The sequence below is a fragment of the Capricornis sumatraensis genome, chromosome 19 (genome assembly GCF_032405125.1).
Source record: "Capricornis sumatraensis isolate serow.1 chromosome 19, serow.2, whole genome shotgun sequence".
Taxonomy (NCBI): Eukaryota; Metazoa; Chordata; class Mammalia; order Artiodactyla; family Bovidae; genus Capricornis; species Capricornis sumatraensis.
In genome coordinates this window covers 75,211,236-75,230,344 of record NC_091087.1, presented here as the reverse complement: position 1 = coordinate 75,230,344, position 19,109 = coordinate 75,211,236, and the positions used below count along the sequence as shown (strand labels likewise).

Sequence of the window (19,109 nt, the reverse complement as noted above, 5' to 3'; positions counted from 1 at the left end):
AATTCAAACGAGGATGCCAAGCACAGAGCAGGAGCTATGAGAGAGGCGGGGCCGAGGGTTACAGGGCCAACGGGGGAAGGGCGCGCGGAGCCCTGGAGTCAAGAAGCAGGGCTGACGGGGATCAGAGAGGTGGGGGGCCAGGCAGGAGGAGTGGGAGGCTGTTCTGGGCACAGGGAGCCTGGTACACCAAGTACTGAGGGGAAAAATAACCACCAGTCTAGGGTGGCCCGATGGAAGAAGGCTGGCCTGGGCGTCCCAAGCAGCGTCCGCTCTACAGGGTGACGCTCCTGCCAGGGAGCAGCTCCGTGTTCTGAACTGAACCCCTGACTGTTTTGAAGACAAATGGATGGTAAGGCTGGAGAAGCAGCTCAGAGCAATTTATAGAAACACATCCTCAGGGCAAGCTCACTGGAAGCGCCGTCTGGGTGGGGTGAAGAGGAAAAGACGAGACTACTAGCCTGTACACCAGGGCCAGGATGTTGAGCATGGTGGCCACGTCGGGGTGGTCGTGGCCTGAGGTCTTCTCCAGGTCCTCCAGGGCCTGCTTGCAGAGGGGCACAGCCACCTCGTAGCGCCCCTGCGAGGCGTACTGGATCACCAGGTTGTGCAGGGTGCGCAGCCGCGCGGGGATCTCGTAGCCGCCCTGCTGCGCGGCCGCCGCTGCGCTGCTGTGCTGCTGCTGAACTGCGGAGAAAGGCCAGTTCAGACGCGGGGAGGCCGCCCGGGACACCAGCCAGAGCTTCCTTTGCAGGCTGTCGGGCCGGGGTTCCGCACACCCCCACTGCGCACACCCCCACTGCGGAGCGAGGCTGCCGCAGCCCCAGAAGAAGCCCCCTCCTCCGCGCACAGAGAACCCAGATCCCGGGGGGAGCTGGCAGCACATGCCCCTTTATGAGGCGCCGGCTGAACCCGCGACTGTATCTCAGAAAGGGCGACCTGCGAGGCAGTGTGGGTGTATGTTCGCGTTTTTGCAAGGCGGGCTACAAGCATGCCAGCACCCACTAATAACAGCAATTACCCCCAAGAGGAGAGGCCACCTCCCGTCCACCGGCCACCACTCACCCACCACTCCCAACTCACTTCCTTGACCAGGGTCGTCGTCATCATTTGGGAAGAGGTCATCCAAAGGTTCCTTGGTGGAATCAGCGTCTTTGTCCTCCTATGAAACCAACCCAGGACAGTATTAGTTTCACGAATATTGTAACAGCTACACTGGATATATTTGACATAGATTTCATTTTAATTAAAAATAGAAAAGACAGTTCTCTTTCCAGATCAAATCTAGGATTAGCCACAGTTTGCTTTATCCATCGGTTTAGGAAAGAGCAGTGGGAAGCCTGCTGACCTGAACTCGAAGCACCTGTGCAGGCTGGAGCCACAAACAGACCTCGCAGGCACCTCTGTGCCTGAGCCGCCGCCCGGGCCCCGGGAAGTGCAAGGAGCAAGGAGCGCTCTCTCAGCTTATTTGGAAGCGAGTGATTAAAATGGCGAATCCCTGAAGACTGTGGAACTGGCAGGCTGGACACCCCCTCCCCACCCAGCACCAGACAGGACCCCTAGGAGCAGTGTGACAGCCTGTGACCGGGTCCCCAAGAGAGGAGCCCTCAGGCAGAGACAGTGACCAGACGACGGGGTGAACGGCCAGCAGTTCAAGCAGGTAAGAACTCGGCATCACCCTGGCACAGGCGGACAGCAGGCTCCTCCAGAGGGGACATCCTGAGGGGCACACGTCGCATTCCAACACTCCCAACCAGGACACAAACCCAAACACACACATGAGAGGAACAACGCGTGACGTAACTGGCCTACATCCTTCGGGAACACCGATGTCGTAAAAGACTTTCCTCTCCCCGTGAAAGGGCCTGTCCCAGATGAAAGACGACTGAAGGGCCGTGACCACTACGTGCAGTGAGTGGTCCTGAGCGGGATCCTGGGACGAGCGGGAAACGCCACCAAGGCCTCTGCAGAGATCATGAGCGAAGTGGCCTCTGCAGAGATCACGGGCGAAGTGGAGTCTGGGCTGCAGAGGAGAGGAGGCGCAGTGCCCTGCTCAGCCTCCCGGGTGTGGCCCTGGCCCCCACAGGAGACCCCCCCAGGCCAAGGAGATGCACCAGCAGCGCGAGGAGGAGCAGGGACAGGGCAGGAAGGCATCATGGGCGCCCTGAGAGGGGAGGCGGGGCTGGCTCACTGCACCTCTTCTCCAAGCCAGACATGTTTCCAAATTAGAAAGTTGTGAATGTCTCTGAATCTGAGAGACAGCTTTCCACTGCTCAGCGCTACCTCGTTTTCCAGGTGAATCAACTACTCTCTTCTTATTTGCACAACAGCCTACAGGAGTGTGTTTTTTAAATCGAAACATCAGCTGCTCCTGACTTAAGAGGTGCAAGAGAGAAGTGCAGCAGGTTTAGTGAGACAGGGCGCTTTGGACTAACCACGGCCCAGGTCACGGTGAAGCCGCAACCCCATGTGACGCGTGTGGAGACGGGGTTCTGGGAGGGAACCGGTTAGAAACACCACGAGGCTGAGGCCCTGGTGCTGGGCCCTGAGACACCAGCGCGAGCTCCCCCGCCCCGTGCGCCCACCGCACGGTGTGAGGGCAGCTGTCTGAAAGCGGGCAAGAGTCCCCCAGAAACCAGCCCTGCGGCACCCTCACCTCTGACTCCCCGCTTCCAGACCTATGGCAGAACCTGTGGTCTGTGCTCTAAGCCACCCAGCCCGTGGCATTTTGCACGGCAGCCCGGGCTAAGACACAGAGTGAGTGCAGGTCTGCTGGGACAATGCAGACTACTCTAACAGACGGGACATGGGCTCGGACTGGAGACGCAGACGCAGACCTCTCAGCGGCACACAGATCACAGAGAGATCACACCAGAACTATACAGACAGTAAGCAAATCTCAGCTCTGAACACAGCGTGACAGCCAGGACTGGACCCTAGAGAGGAAAAGGGACACTAACGAAGGACTGGGGAACTCAAACAAAGGCTGTAGTTTCGTCCACAGCAACGCGGCAACAGCACTTTTTCACTTTTAACACAGGCACTGCTACAGACGGAACGTCTGTCCCCCACACCCCCGCCAAATTGATATGCTGAAGCCCTAAAGCTCAACATGATGATATCCGAGGGTATCGTGGATCAGATGCAGGCCTGAGGGTGGGGCCCCCGTGATAACATCAGTGCCGTGACAGCAACAGGAGGAGACGAGCACCAAGCAGGCCGTGTGGCGACACACCAGGAGGAAGGCCCTCACCAAGACTCCAACAAAGCTGTCACCCTGCACAGTCTCGGCTTCCAGCTTCCAGGAGCAGGAGAAGCAAGCATCTGCTGTCTGAGGTGTGCAGCCTGCTGCTCTCTGGAGACAGACACGGCCAGACTCAGCTCAGACGTGTGCTGGGAGACGCGGGACGCGGCAGGAGGAGAATGAGAGTGGAGACGCTCAGTCGCGCCCGACGCTCTGTGGCCCGTGGGCCGCAGCCCACCAGGCTCCTCCGTCCGTGGGATTTTCCAGGCAAGAACACTGGAATGGTGCCATCTCCTTCTCCAGGGGACCTTCCCAGCCCAGGGAAAGCGAGTGAAGAGTATATGGGGATTCTCTTCACAGGACCATTTCAACTTTTCTGTGAATCTAACATCATTCCAAAATAAAAAAGGTTACTCATCTAAAAAGTTAACTGAATCAGAAACAACAGTAACAGAGACTGGGATGAACATCCAGAGAGCACCAAGAGAAGGAGAAAAGGACCAAGACCCTAGGGGAGCCCTCACATTCCAGGAACCCCAAGACAGGCCAAGGCAGACGCACGCGCGAGCGAGCAGAAGGAGCAAGCGGTGTCCTGGGGGAGGGGGCGTCTCAAAGACAAAGCCAGGATCCACCACAAGCCACAGAGGCATTCCAAGCCCGGACTACAGGGGGCTGGACGGGCACTGCTGACGGCACGTCCAGCGGCAGGCTGGGCAGGGAGCCGACGGCAAGCGCCGGGGCGCCCAGCAGATCTCAGGCCGGGACAGCCCTCCCCGAAGGCCGTGGCTCCTCTCTGCATTTATTTTGTATTTACCAAGCACTTTTACATTTTCTGACCATTGTTCAAAAAAAACACGTATGAGAAAAGTACTCCAAAGAGAACGTATACGACTCGCCCAGGGACTCAGCCCCAGGACCCTTAACCCTGGTCGTGTTTCACACAGGCTCTGGAGGGGAAGGAACCACGGCTGGCTCCACTGGAAGCACGGCGGCGGGGAGGCGCCACCGTCAATCCCGCACTCCTGTGGGACCACTCACCGAAGGAGAGATGTCATCGTCGTACTTTTTCAGCTGATTCATGAATTCCAGATGCTTCTTCTCTTCCTCCAGCTGAGCCACAGACTGCTCGCTCTTCTGCAGCTTCTGCTGAGTGTTGGCCAGCTCATCCCGCAGCCACTGGTTCTCCTGGCACAGACGCCGCACCTGTGCACGCAGCTTCTGCTTCTCCGACTCCACGGCATTCAGGTGGTTTGACAGCGCCATCATGACCTGGACCGACAGAGACGCTGATGGCACTGCGGCGCTCAGCCTAACAAACGCCACCTCCCGCCTCCAGCAGCGCCCTGGGGCTGCAGCTCCAGCTGACCCTCGCAGACGCGTGCTCCAGAGCACGCACAAGCACAGTTTGCCGTTGACTATTTCCACCCTTCACTCTCCGGCCACGTGCAGGGCATGGTCAAGAATGTTACACGCTCATCTCTCTCTCTCTGCCTCGCTGCCCACCCCACTCCCCAGCCTGCTGAAGATACAGCAAGGAGGCATCCATTGGCAAACCAGCAAGAGGGCTCCCACCAGAAGCCAACCATGCTGATACCCTGACTTCGAACTTCCAGCCTCCAGAACTGTGGAAAACAAACGTCCACTGCTGAAGCCCTGATCTGATGGCATTCTGTTCTAGCAGCCGGATCTGACTGAAACAACAGCTAAATTAAACGCCTCTTCCTTCTCTCTTGAAAGGAAAAAAAAAAAGAACCCTGGCATGCTCAGAACATCTACAAACCAATTCCAACTGTTTCTGCCTGGAGGCAGCTCTAATGGACTGGCGATGGGCAGGCAGCTGCTGTTCGGATGAAGCCGTGCTCACTTTTTATCCAGGTGGTGCCAAGAGAGTTTCTCTGCCATGAGCAAATGCCATGCACACACACCAGATACATGTGCGGAGTGGACTGGTGACGGGGCAAGGGAAGGGAGGGAGGCTCTGTGGCCACAGTGAGAGCCAGGGCGCCCTGATGCACTCGCAGGCGGAGGTGCCTGCTGGGCTCTGCGGGGGTACACTGACGGGCCTCAGGGAAGGGCCTGCCTGGAGCAGAGACAAGCTCCTGGGAAGACAAGGGCTGTGGAGGAAGGCTGGCTTCGGTCAGTCTGTCCTCTGCAGTCTGTCAACCAGCCCTGCCTTCTTATCACCCTCCCAGGTCTAAAACCTGGAAGTCTAGGATAGGGGGCTCTTTCCTCCTCCTCCTGTTAACTCCAACATCTGCCAGCCTGACCAAGGAGGTTCCCACTCACAGACAGCGAGCTGCGGGCCGACACCCTCTCACCCCGCTTCCCTCGGCTCAGGAACCTGGGCGTTCAAGGGGAGAGGCACCATTCCCCAGTGTCCCTCACAACTAGATGAGCCCGTGGAGTCAGTGAAACGTAAGCAGAGTGCCGGGCGCAGTGCAAGGAAGCAGAGGGAGGCACGACCTTCCTGCACCCTTCGCAGCCCCAGGACAGTCATGTGGCTGCAGCCAGACTCTGTCTTGGCCCACGAGACGGGCGGGCTGGCGTGCAGGACAGCAGGGGCAGGGACCCGACAGCCACGCAGCCCTAGAGCCTGGGCTCGGCCGGGGGCTGGTCTGTACAGACACGACCGAGCAGCTGCTGGCGCCGCGCGCGGCTTTCTGCGGAGAGGCAGGGCACCTGAGGCGGTCGCGGGCTGGAAAGCGAATGCAGCCCGTCTGTGTGTCCCCAGTGTCGCTGAGGGGCGTCCCCGCCCGCTCCTGGAAAGGGACAGCCCACCTCGGTTATGTAGTCTACACTCGACTCTGACATCTGAGCCGCCGCTTTCGCTTTTTGTGCAGCCGAATCAAACCCTAACTGACACGAAGGGTTTTCCACTCTACTTTTTAAAACTGAGGGATGCCCAAATCAATCATCATTTGCCTAGCATGCACAACCCACATATAAGCTGATTTCGATTATCCTGTGAGTATCTGCCCTCTAGTTTAAACCTCATATTTCAAACAAAGTCTCCATCTTCCCAGACTGGCAAGTTCATGGTCATGTCATGAGGCCATACCTGGGCCTCACTCAGGCCAAGCTCCAACATCTCCAGTGACTTTCGGATCATGTTTGATTTCTCCTCCACCAGATTACTTTCGTCATCTTTCTTCAAACACTTTAGTGTCTCCAGTAAACTCTGCAAAATGGAATTATGCTCATTCTTCAGAGCTTCCAGCCCCTGGATTACTTGCTTTGTCTTGGAAATAATTTCATCCTGCGTGAGCTTCTCCAACTTGTCTTCCTTCATGTACACCATTGTGGACATGTTGTCATACATTCTAGAATGGAAAAAGAAAAGAGTTGGACATCTCATTACAGGCTTAATTTATGTTACACCTTTAGTAAAGGACACATATGGAGACTTTTACGTCGACATTTTAACAGGTGGAAACTAAGAGCAGTATGACCTGTCCCCTTGAAATGCTGTATCTACACTGTTTCTGGTTCTTCCTTTGCAGGCCGAATTAATTACTTTTCTGGCTTGTGTCTGAATTTTTTTTTACAGAAATGACAGTAATGACAAGCATTAAAAGCAGCGGAGCATCCACGTGGCGTTTCCAAGACACATGGCCTCAGTGAACAAACTTTCCCTTGAATGTTTACCAGCTGTTTTCTCCTTAATGAAATGCAGAGGGTCAGTAAATTCCGTCACATATTTACCAGATAAAACCTTGAGGAGTCACGGCTACAAAAAGAGAAACCAGCAAAGGAACACAGAGCAATCAGAGCGGCAAGAGGACTGCGCCTGACCGCAGCCTGGTGACATGGGAGACGCAGCGTGACCAGAGCTGGGAAGACTCCGGGGGGGACGTCCCTGGTGGTCCAGTGGATACACATCTGCCTGCCAACCTGGGGGACACGGCGTCCACAGGCTGCAGAACTGAGCCCGTGGGCCACGACTGAGCGCTCGCTCTAGAGCCGGGAGCCGCAGCACGAGCAGCTCACACACTGCGACCAGAGAAAACCCACCGGCAGCAGCCAAGACCCAGCACAGCCGAGAAGGCAAACAATTAAACAAGAAGGGCACAGCACGACACGACGTCAGCGAAGCGCAGACGACGGCCGAACGAAGCAACGGCTCTTTCTACTACCGTCTCTTAGCTTTCAGTGTCTGCCTTTAAACCCTATAATTCATTTGTTTTAAGGCCATAAACAGGGACCATCAGGAAAGCCTGTTCAGGAGAGTGACAGGGATGGAAGTCGGAATCCACTGTGTCAGGGTGACTTCCCGCAGAGCACCTGCGACACCAGAATCTCTGTTCTCTCGTTATCTCATATCCCTGTGGATGTGAGCTCTCTCTATAAGGCAGAAGGACTCGACCCTGTGGCCCGCCGGATGCACACTACCCAGGACAGCTCCTGTGCCCACAGACCATCCGGTGAATGGATGAACTGATAAGATGCCAGGTACAGGGAAAGGGCTTTTTGGCAGGATCTCAGTTCCCTGGTGGGTCAGACAGTAACGCGTCTGTCTACAATGCGGGAGACCCGGGTTCAGTCCCTGGGGTGGGAAGATCCCCTGGAGATGGAAACGGCAATCCACTCCAGCACTATTGCCTGGAAAATCCCATGGACAGAGGAGCCTGGTAGGCTACAGTCCATGGGGTCGCAAAGAGTTGGACACAACTGAGCGCCTTCACTTTCAGTTCCCAAGCAGGGCCTTCACTCAGGCACAACAGTGAAAGCAGAGTCCTCGCCACGGGCACTCCCAGGGAGCAGTGTGGAGGCAGGGAACACAGACCAGGCGTTCCAGGACCCGGGAGCGAGGCTCGAAGACCCCTGCGCTCTAACGGCAGGAGCAGGGCTGGGGGAGGAGAGAGGCCAGAGACGCCCCTCACTGACACCGGGCACACACAGACCCGCTGCACTCGCTGCCCAGCCCGCGACTGCCTCCGGTGCCCTGCCCCTCCCCAGAAAGCCATGTCGGGCTCGAAGGAGGGCCAGTGTCGCACCTCTACAGGTTGTAGCAGTGGCTGAAAAGGGAAGGCGGAACAGTCCAGTTCACGACAAAGAGAAAGGGGAACAGGGCGTTTCCATAAAAGGAGGAAAACCACACACGGCAGACTTTACTACAGGAACAAAGCAAAAATGCAAAAAACAAACGGAAAGAAAAGAGTGGCCGCTTTAATTAAGGAGACGCCTCGATTAAGTAAATCCACTTACAGAAACCCGACTTTAATTCCTTAAGGAATATGTAACAAAACCAGCCACAGGGCACTGCGTGCTCACACACTCCTGTTAACAGTTTTAACCATACACAAGAATAATGAGTACAAGTGTTACGTGGACACATGCATGCATGCGTGCACGAACACACACCCCAGCCCCCCAAAAAACTCACTTAAGGCAGATTTTTTTTAAACTCTTAAAAGAAAATTAAGCATAGAGTCCAAATGCTCCTGGGCCCACAGTTCTCACGGTGCAGTGGGCAGCCCAAGGCCTGGCTCTGCCACAAGCCGTCCCCACACCATGGCAAGGCCCAACCCTCCTGGGTGCTGTGGGTGGCAGACCGCCCCTGCAGGCCCTGGTGCATGGAGGGGGGACAGGGCCCTGCAGGCTCTGGTGATGGAGGGGGGGCAGGCCCCTGCAGGCCCTGGTGCATGGAGGGGGGACAGGCCCCTGCAGGCCCTGGTGCATGGAAGAGGGGCAGGCTGGTGCATGGAAGAGGGGCAGGACCCTGCAGGCCCTGGTGCATGGAGGGGGGGCAGGCCCCTGCAGGCCCTGGTGCATGGAAGAGGGGCAGGCTGGTGCATGGAAGAGGGGCAGGACCCTGCAGGCCCTGGTGCATGGAGGGGGTGCAGGCCCCTGCAGGCCCTGGTGCATGGAGGGGGGGCAGGGCCCTGCAGGCTCTGGTGCATGGAGGGGGGGCAGGCGAGGCACTGAGGACAGTGACCAGAGAACAGCCACGCAGGACTCAGCACCACCCCTCCCGGGAGTGGAGGTGTCAGGAACGCCCCTGACAAACGACCCCACCAGGCCTGAAGACACAGGCCTACAGCTCGGCGCTTTGCTGGACAGTTCCGTGGTAGACTGCTCCAGAGTTCAGTTAGGAAGTGAGTCCTTCTGCTACGTTGATACCACTCCCCCTTGTAACTTCTACCCACTGAGCCAACCTCTGCCCTCTACAATAAACACAAAATACCTTCACTGCCTCATCCAGAAGATAACTTTTCAAATACTGTGTTACAAGAACAAGACTCCCCAAATTGTCCATCTCCCCAGCTCATACCTCACGCTCCTCCTCAGGCACACGCCTTTATCCCAACAGCTTCCTTACCTCCCATCGGGGTCACCATCACATGGACACAACCCTGCTCGCTGCTTCATCACAGGAGAGCACACAATGGCACCTGGATTTAGTCTGTTCAGTACCTCTCTCATTTGCAAGCCAGGCCATTATAACCAAAGGTAGGGTATATAAAAAAATAACATGAGGCAACTGTCTATTTAGGGGGAAAGAAGGTGCATTCCTACCCTCACTATACACTAAAATAAATTCCATACGGAATAAAGAATTAAAAGTTAAAAAAAAAAAACCCACAAGAACCCAGAATAAAATTTAGGCAAAGATCTATACACACAGGTGAAGGTAAAGAGCGTCCTATGAATAACAGCAGAGAGCTAGAAAACAAGACTGGTGAGAGTCTATGCCAGCTGAGAAGCTCTGAGGGGGTTCCCTGGTGGCCAGGTGGTCAGGGTTCTTTGCTGTCACTGCCTGGGTCCAGTGCCTGGTCAGGGAACGAAGATCCCGCGACGACACACGACGCAGCCAAAAAATAAAACTCTGCCGCTAAAGACTGATCTGGAAACCACCTTTCTGAGCAAACACTATTTTGCAGACCATCACAGTGAAGAGCTCAAAGATTTAAGGCAGAGGACACAGAGACGTCTAAAAGGTAAAAAACACTGGCGTCCAGGCGATCTCAGACACCCTCTTTGTCAGCCCTCCCTCCAGCCCTGCTGAGTGTGCCCTGAGGAGACTATGCAGGAGGAGGACTCGGCCAGCACAGGCCTGGCACTACTCACAGGCACTGGGGACGAGCTTCAGGGCCAACGCATCCAAGTCCAATCAGACACCCTGCCTTTCGCTCACCTGCGTTGTCAACTGGAGCATCGATCTCACTTCAGTGTCAAGTGGCACGGATACACACTTGACCTGGGACGTGGTTAAGGGCTCAGAAATACTCCCCTCCCCTTCCCCTCGGTGACACACACAACATCTGGCCTCAGGCTATTCTAATTAACCACGTGAAATTGTTTCAGTTCAGTCGCTCAGTCCCGTCCAACTCTTTGTGACCCCATGGACTGCAGCACGCCAGGCTTCCCTGTACATCATCAACCCAAAAGCTTGCTCAAACTCATGTCCATTCAGTTGGTGATGCCATTCAGCCATCTCATCCTCTGTTGTCCCCTTCTCCTCTCGCCTTCAATTTTCCCCAGCATCAGGGTCTTTTCCAGTGAGTCAGTTCTTTACATCAGCTGACCAAAGTACTGGAGTTTCAGCTTCAGCATCAGTTCTTCCAATGAATATTCAGGACTGATTTCCTTTAGGATGGACTGGTTGGATGTCCTTGTGGTCCAAGAGACTCTCAAGGGTCTTCTCTAACACCACAGTTCAAAACCATCAATTCTTTGGTGCCCAGCTTTCTTTATAGTCCAACTCCCACATCCACACATGACTACTGGAAAAGCCATACCTTTGACTAGATGGACCTTTGTTGGCAAAGTAATGTCTCTGCTTTATAAAATGCTGTCTAGGTTGGTCATAACTTTTCTTCCAAGGAGCAAGCGTCTTTTAATTTCATGGCTGCAGTCACCATCTGCAGTGATTTTGGAGCCCAAAAAAGTAGTCTCTCACTGTGAAATTGTTTACTGTGCTTTTATTTCCAAAAAGAGAACTCTTTAAAGTCCCATGATTCCTCTGGGAAAGCAACGGAACTAAATACTTAACTGCATGATCTCCAAGGCAGAACCTGAGAAATCTAACATCTGAATTAAGTTCCTAAAACACAAGAAGCCCTTCTTCATATCAAAACTCTTAAATCCACAGTTCAACAGGCAAAGCTATTATTACTAACTTCCAACTCTCAGAATTCAAGTCTCCAACAAATTCTCTACTCTGACTACAAATGATACAGTCGCTAAGTAAAATAATGAAGACAAAAATAATCCTAAAGCATAAGTTTTATTTGACTTTAGAACTATTTCTGTTTCCATTACTTGAAACACTGATTCGATCTTTGTAATTTTTATCCAATAGTGTATGTAACAGTTTTTAAAAATACTTATTTATCTGGCTGCATCGGGTCTTGGCTGTGGCACAGCAGCTCTCTCCTTGTGGCACACTGACTCTCGAGCTGTGGTGTGCAGGCCTAGGTGCCCCATGGCATGAGTTAGGGAATACTTAGTTCCCCAACCAAGGACCAAGCCTGGGTCCCCTGCACTGCAGAGCATAATCGTAACCACTGGGCCACCAGGGAAGATCCAGTGTAACAGCTTTGATGGGCAGTTCTAATACAGAGGGGTCTCAGCAGCCGCGCAGAACAGACTTGTGGCTGTCAGGCGGCTGGGGGAGGCAGGGGATGGGAGTTCGGGATTAGTGGACGCAAACTATTATACACAGAATAATGGATAAACAGCAAGGCGCCCCTGTACAGCACAGGGGACTGCATTCAGCATCCTGTGACACACACTGTGGAGAAGTGTGTGTGTGTCTGTAAACCAACTGTACTTCAGTAAATCACACACACATACACACCACCAGTCTCATGTCCAAGGGTTTATTGCGATCATTTACTCATCTGACCACACTGTGGTCAGAAACTTGAGAAGTAATAAGAATCTAGCTTATCTCCACATTCAGACCCTCAATTAAATCCTGCCTGGAGCATTCTGTAACCTAAAAATAATTCTTACTTCTTTTTAAAATGCCACTTGAAAAACACAGGTTCTCCTTTTGAAAGGCTGCCCAGCCCCTGGGAAACACAGGAAACCGAAACACGGGCCCTTCACTAAGAAGGAAGGGACTAGGTCACTGCACACTCAACCTTGAAACGAGACGGACAAGGCAACCGCCTCACTGCCGTCAGTAGCGCACGCACTTCATGTAACACGGGCAGGGCGAGGCTCTGGGGCCTCAACAGTAACTGAAAGCGATGACCAGCAGGTAACTAGCACAGAGACATTTTCGAGTACACCAAAAACACTAACTTGCACACTCCGCTCCTTCACCTCTGCTCTGAACTAATCTGAGAGGTGATAGCACAACAGAAAACAGCCACACCACACCCTGCAATTCACCGTTCCTTTCCATTTGTTCTTTAACATAACTTGCCCTTTATGACAAGAGTGGTTTTTCACTTTCTCTAGTACACCAGGGATAAAAAGAGAGCTCTTCAGAGTTACAACTAACTCCTGCTAGGGAATGGAACAATTTAGAGTGGACAATCTGGTACAATATTAGCTTGGGGCTCTAAACTGAGAAAGACTGCCAGGTCCAATGAAGCCTGGCAGGGGAACGTGAGAACCGAGCTCGGCCACACCAGAGAGAAGCTGGAGGACAACCCCCCAACCTCCACCAGCCTACAGACCAGGCAGCCCGGCCCCGACTCCAACCAACCCGAAGACAGTAACAGCCCTTCACTCAACAAACATCTATCGAGCCCCCAGTTCTACGCCAGACGCTGTTCTAGGCTTAGGGGTCAGACTTTACCAAAGGGCTGTTTGCTAAAGAAAACACCGGGTGACAAAGGCATGTCCTACACACCGGGGGCCGGGGGGCTGGGGAGAGGCCGAAACCACCAGAGCTGCAGACTGCTTGAGAGCAACCCTGGGAGCAAAAGGCAATAAACAAATGCCTTCCGCACTCTGAAAGAAAATTATTTCCAATTCAGAACTCTACGGCCAGCCAACTCTCAGTCTGTGAGAAGAATGACATTTTCAGTCACAGGTCTCAAAAAATGTCACCTCCCATGCAGCCCTCCTCAGACTACTGGAAGACGTGCGCAACCAAGACAAAGGCAAGCCGGGACAGCAGAGGACACCGGGGCTCCGCAGGCACGGGGAGGGGGCTCCGGCGTGGGAGTGGGGTCCACAGGGGGAGGGGGCTTCGGCACGGGAGGGGGCTCGGGCACCCCGGGGAGGGGGGTCTACAGGGGGAGGGGGCTCGGGCACCCTGGGGAGGGGGGTCTACAGGGGGAGGGGGCTCGGGCACCCCGGGGAGGGGGCTCCGGCGTGGGAGGGGGCTCGGGCACCCCGGGGAGGGGGGTCCGCACGGGGAGGGCACAAGCACCAGGAAGACAGCCCTGCAACCCAACACAAGGACCCGCACTCAAGACTCCGGGGGCGCGTCGGCACTAATGTTAAGAGCAAGGAGATAAAAACAAGTACCAACTCTAAACAAAACAAGAGCTTGGAGAGGGAGGGGTAAGCAGTTTATTGCATGACTCAGCTAAGGCGCTTCCACAGTGATATAAAGGTAAAGACTGACCTAAGCAAGTCAAGTATAATTGTCTATGGGGAGCCTGTGGCAATGCAAAGGACACACCTGTGTCGTCAGGAGGGGCGAGAACACAGCAAGCTCTGAACATCTAGCGCAGGAAGTCAAAAAGAAAACCATCCGACAGCAATAGAAGCATGTTCTTTAGAAATGGTGGTCATCGTAGAAAAACCATCATCTCACTTAACACAAGTGAAAACAGTTACTTCTGGGGAGAGGGAAAGAAGAGTGACAAAAACCCAACGCGACAAAACTCTGAGACTGTTTGAAAGCAGACCGCACCACTCTTGGTGCATCCCACAAGAGTCCGGGCCCCGCCTAAGCCATGTGGGTCTCGGCGTCTTGCTGGGGCCCTGGGCGCGGGTCCCCCGCTGCAGGTCGCCTCCCCACACGCCAGCAAGTCCCTCAGTGCAGCTCAGGGGTGGGGAGGGGCATTAAGGACTCTTCCAGAGACCGTGTTGAGTCCTGTGCACCTCTCCTGCCTGGGAGAGGGCCTCCTTCCTCACCCATTTCTTGGTGCCAGTGTCGACTGCGGGAGCTGGTTTTATTGTTGTTGTTCATGGCTGAGTCGCATCTGGCTCTTTTTGACCCCATGGACTGTGGCCCCCGCTGTCCGTGTGCTCCTCCAGGCAAGAGCGCTGGCTGGGCTGCCACGTCCTTCTCCAGGGGGTCTCTCCAGCCCAGGTGCCTGCACTGCAGGCGGACTCTTCAGCACTGAGCCCCCAGGAAAGCCCATCCACAGAGGCTGTCCCTCCAGCTCAGTCAGTCACTCAGGCGGGTCCAACTCTCTGCGACCCCATGAATCGCAGCACGCCAGGCCTCCCTGTCCATCACCATCTCCCGGAGTTCACTCAGACTCACGTCCATCGAGTCCATGATGCCATCCAGCCATCTCATCCTGGGTCGTCCCCTTCTCCTCCTGCCCCCAGTCCCTCCCAGCATCAGTGTCTTTTCCAATGAGTCAACTCTTCGCATGAGGTGGCCAAAGTACTGGAGTTTCAGCTTTAGCATCATTCCTTCCAAAGAAATCCCAGGGTTGATCTCCTTCAGAATGGACTGGCTGGATCTCCTTGCAGTCCAAGGGACTCTCAAGAGTCTTCTCCAACACCACAGGTCAAAAGCATCAATTCTTCGGCACTCAGCCTTCTTCACAGTCCAACTCTCACATCCATACATGACCACAGGAAAAACCATAGCCTCGACTAGATGGACCTTGGTTGGCAAAGTAATGTCTCTGCTTTTGAATATACTATCTAGGTTGGTCATAACTTTTCTTCCAAGGAGTAAGCGTCTTTTCATTTCATGGCTGCAGTTACCATCCGCAGTGATTTTGGAGCCCCCCAAAATAAAGTCTGACACTGTTTCTGCTGTTTCCCCATCTATTTCCCATGAAGTGATGGGACCAGATGCCATGATCTTTGTTTTCTGAATGTTGAGCTTTAAGCCAACTTTTTCACTCTCGTCTTTCACTTTCATCAAGAGGCTTTTTAGTTCCTCTTCACTTTCTGCCATAAGGGTGGTGTCATCTGCATATCTGAGGTTATTGCTATTTCTCCCGGCAATCTTGACTCCAGCTTGTGTTTCCTCCAGCCCAGCGTTTCTCATGATATACTCTGCATATAAGTTAAATAAGCAGGGTGACAATATACAGCCATACAAACAGTACAGGTATAGCTTTGAGAAAAATAAAACCAAAAAGTAAATGTGCAATATGTGTATTAAGAACTGACATCAACGAAGCAATTTCGTTTTTGAGCATCTACATATGTGTGTTGTTTTAAAAGAACAAAAACAATCAACAGCCAGTAGGTAGTTTAGTCGACTGACACTGTAATTCCTATTCACCAGGGAGGAGACAGCTGACGGGATTTAAGCTCACACTATTCCGGACAGGAACCGAATCCAAGCCCGTCCACTCTGCTCAGGCACGCCTTTGCTCCAGCACCAGACTGCCGTGCTTCTGCGGCTCACCACTCAGGAAACAGTGATACCTACCCAACAGTCTGGAGCCGCAGGCAATGGAACTTCTTAAGACCTCATACAGAAAGGGTTTGACACTTCTGCCACGGTAAAAATAGGCCAACCTAACCCTGAGACAAGAACAGAAACAGTGAACACACTGCATATTTCATAAGACCAAAAAGTCTAAAGCCACTCTTTGAAGACCACTCTAGGTCACACAGACTGGAGGCTCTGTCACACCAGATTATCATTTTTCATGTGACAGTCTTGTTTCCCTCTCTACCACCTGACCATGTATTCACTCTCTCCTCCTTTGAACCACAGAAATGAGCTTATACACACAATCAAATACCCTACCAATTAACAGGCAACACAATTTTCAATATTCCAACAACTTTCACCACAAACTCCCCCCTCTCAAAAATTAATAAAAACAAAGCAAAGACCAGAGACAGAAACAGCACCACCTTGGTCACCGCACCTCCTGAGGTTTTATGATGTGAAATTCCACTAGGAAGGAGTTAAAAAGCGCAAGGTAAAGAAAGTTAAAATATAAACAAAGACACCCAAGCACTCCAAAAGGAATGTGCAGAATTAGATTAGCGGTGGTAGTATTTGCCCAAGTATATAGAGAATATACTTTTTTAAAAATTCCTGAATTATACCCTTTAAAACGGTTAATTTTATGTTATTATGAACTGATATCTCAACTTTTAAACAAATAAATGGGGGGGGGGGGCAACAGGTCTCTATGCAGAGTGAATCACAGCCAAGAAAGAAAGGTGAGTTATTCTGACAGTTCTCGGGTGCAAAACGAACTTCCTATAAACACAGAAGATAGCATAGAGAAATAAAAATAAGATGGAGGAGAAAACATAGAAGTCTTTGCCTTGCAAAGACTGATAGCAGAAAACCACATTTAAGATGTCTTTCCAAGAGCTGACCCGGTGAGAAACCGGCAGCCAGCCAGATCCATGGCCCATCTCTCTACACAAGCGGAGGAACAGGAGGCAGGAAGGTCCTGATGCAGGAGGAGTCGGGAGGGGAGGGAGGGGAGGGGGGAGCGGGGAGGGGAGGGGAGGGGAGGGGAGACACGGCGAGGAGCCTCTAATGGGTCTGAAGAAACAACCCAGGTGGTATTCGGGGAAGCTCAGTCCCATGATCTGAATGCTTGTGCTCCCCCAACTCCTTCGCTGACACCCAGCCCCGACGACCGCGGCGGCAGGGACAGGCAGCCGTCAGGAGGCCCTGAGGGTGGAGGGGAGCCCGCACGAGTAGGACTGGCGCTCTCACAGAAGAGACCCTAGAGGCCCCCGCCCCCTCCCCAGTGACGCCGGGGAGACGACTCTGAAAGAAAGCAGGCCCTCACCAGGTGCTTAACCTCCAATCCCCAGGACCGTGCACCTGCCAGTCCTCAGAACTATGAGAAACAAATTCCTGTCGCGGATAAGCCACTCAGCTCACTGTGTTTTATTATAACAGCCTGAACAGACTAAGACCTTCAGTATTCTGGAACCCAAGATTACAGTGTTTGGCGGGTAAGATGATACAAGTGTCAAAACTTAAAAAATTAAATGATTTATTTGCAAAACAGAAATAGATACAGAGAGGTAGAAAACAAATGCACGGATGCCAAAGGGGGAGAGCGGGAGAGATGAACTGGGAGACCGGGATTGACGCATGTACACTCTGGACGCTATATGTGAGATAGATAACTAAAGAGAACCTGCTGTAGAGCTCAGGGACCCCTACGCAGTGCTCTGCGGTGACCTAACTGGGAAGGTCAGAAACAGAAAAAGAGCAGATCTATCTATGCATATAGCTGGTCCACTCTGCTGCACAGCAGGAACTAACATAGCCCGACAGAGCAATAACATTTTAAAAAATTTAAATACACAAATGACCCGTCAATTCCACTCCTGGGTATATACCAAGAAAACTGAAACATGTTTATGTAAAAGCTTACACAGAATGGTCCAAAACCATAAAACTCTGGACAGTGTAGAACTTGTAAACAAAAATTTCGCCATTAATCGTGACAGTAAGAATGTGGAAACGACCCAAATGTTCTTCAGCTAACGAATGGATACACACAGTGTGGTCTAACCATACAGTGGGATATTATTAGGCAATCATAAGGAACAAAGCACTGATACATGCTACAACACAGCTAACCTGTGCTAACTGAAGGCGGCCGGCCACAGAAGGCCTCACGCTGCCTAATTCCACTACATGAAACGCCCAGGGGCTGGAAAGCAGATCAGTAGTGGCCAAAGGCTCGTGGGTGAGGACAACCAGAACTTCATTTTTAATTAAATGATACAAAGCACAGAAACAGAAGCACAAAACCCCACTCTGAGACCTACCTCACCTACTTTAGCTTTGTCAGGGAGTCACAGAAAGCGCCATTTCTCAATCTTTTTATCCTCTGCCCTCTTTTGACAAACAAGAAAAATCTAAAGCCCTTTTCAAGGTATTTTAAATTTCTAATACACAATTCATTACTTACTGCTATTAGAAAAGCAAAGTAATCAATAGTAATGCTAGAGGTAAAAATTGCCGGGACCCAGCGTGAGGCACTCCGCCCGTGGCAAAGGTCATGAGGAAGGAGGCTCGGCATTACGCAAAGGCGGGATCGAGCCTCAGGAGACCCCCTGTTCCCGAGCATCTACCCCCAAAACCAGAGTCTGCCTGCTTTACTGTTTTATGCTCTCACCTACACGTCTGACTTTACGGGGGCTGCCCACCACCTCTCTCAGAGAAGGAGTTAACTTGCAGCTCCAAGTTAATAAAAATTCCTGGGCGTGACAAGAGTGTTTCAACTTACAAACTCCTCTGAAGGTTCTCTAGCCTGCCTGAGCAGGTTCGTCCGGCCACATGTGATTGTTTACAGCCTCCCAACCGTGAGAGGCACGAGATGCTGTAAACTTCCTAAATAGAGACTCTTTTGAGAAGTTAGAAAATTAGTATAGTGGGTTGATTAGAAATTATATTGGTGAAGGGTTTTTCAGTTGTTGAGCCAATATTTGCTGCTTAATCTCCATATTCCCTGCCCTTATAATGAATATAACTAGCATATGGGAGAAATAAGTATTAACCTTTTACATTAATCATGTTAAACATTAGGCTAAGTAAATTCCTTTTCTTGATTATAACCCCCTGCACCCTCACCCTATAGGAATGCAACTTTATCTGGTACCTTCGGAGGGTGGCGCCTGGTTTAAGAAAAATCACCCCTGGAAAAAATAAGTTTTCTGGTTGACTTACCGTTATCAGAAAGGGCCATAAAATGCCAGCAGGCCTCATAGCCAGAAGATGATGTAAAACCCCTAAGACCTTTGTATACTTTTATATGAAGCACCTGAT

General features: G+C 52.4%; 1 protein-coding gene across 6 annotated transcripts in view; it reads right to left on the bottom strand.

Annotated features, from left to right (window-relative positions):
• KLC1 (kinesin light chain 1) overlaps positions 1 to 19,109 on the bottom strand; it is a 64,269-nt gene that overhangs the window by 37,130 nt on the left and 8,030 nt on the right. For all 6 annotated transcript variants that reach the window (XM_068990827.1, XM_068990828.1, XM_068990829.1 and 3 more), the window contains exons 2-5: positions 6,300 to 6,561; positions 4,280 to 4,510; positions 1,081 to 1,159; positions 459 to 684 (exon numbers count right to left, since the gene is read on the bottom strand). In XM_068990827.1, the coding sequence (XP_068846928.1) occupies positions 459 to 684; positions 1,081 to 1,159; positions 4,280 to 4,510; positions 6,300 to 6,560 (797 nt within the window). In that variant the 5' untranslated portion in view covers position 6,561. The remainder of the gene's footprint in view (positions 1 to 458; positions 685 to 1,080; positions 1,160 to 4,279; positions 4,511 to 6,299; positions 6,562 to 19,109) is intronic.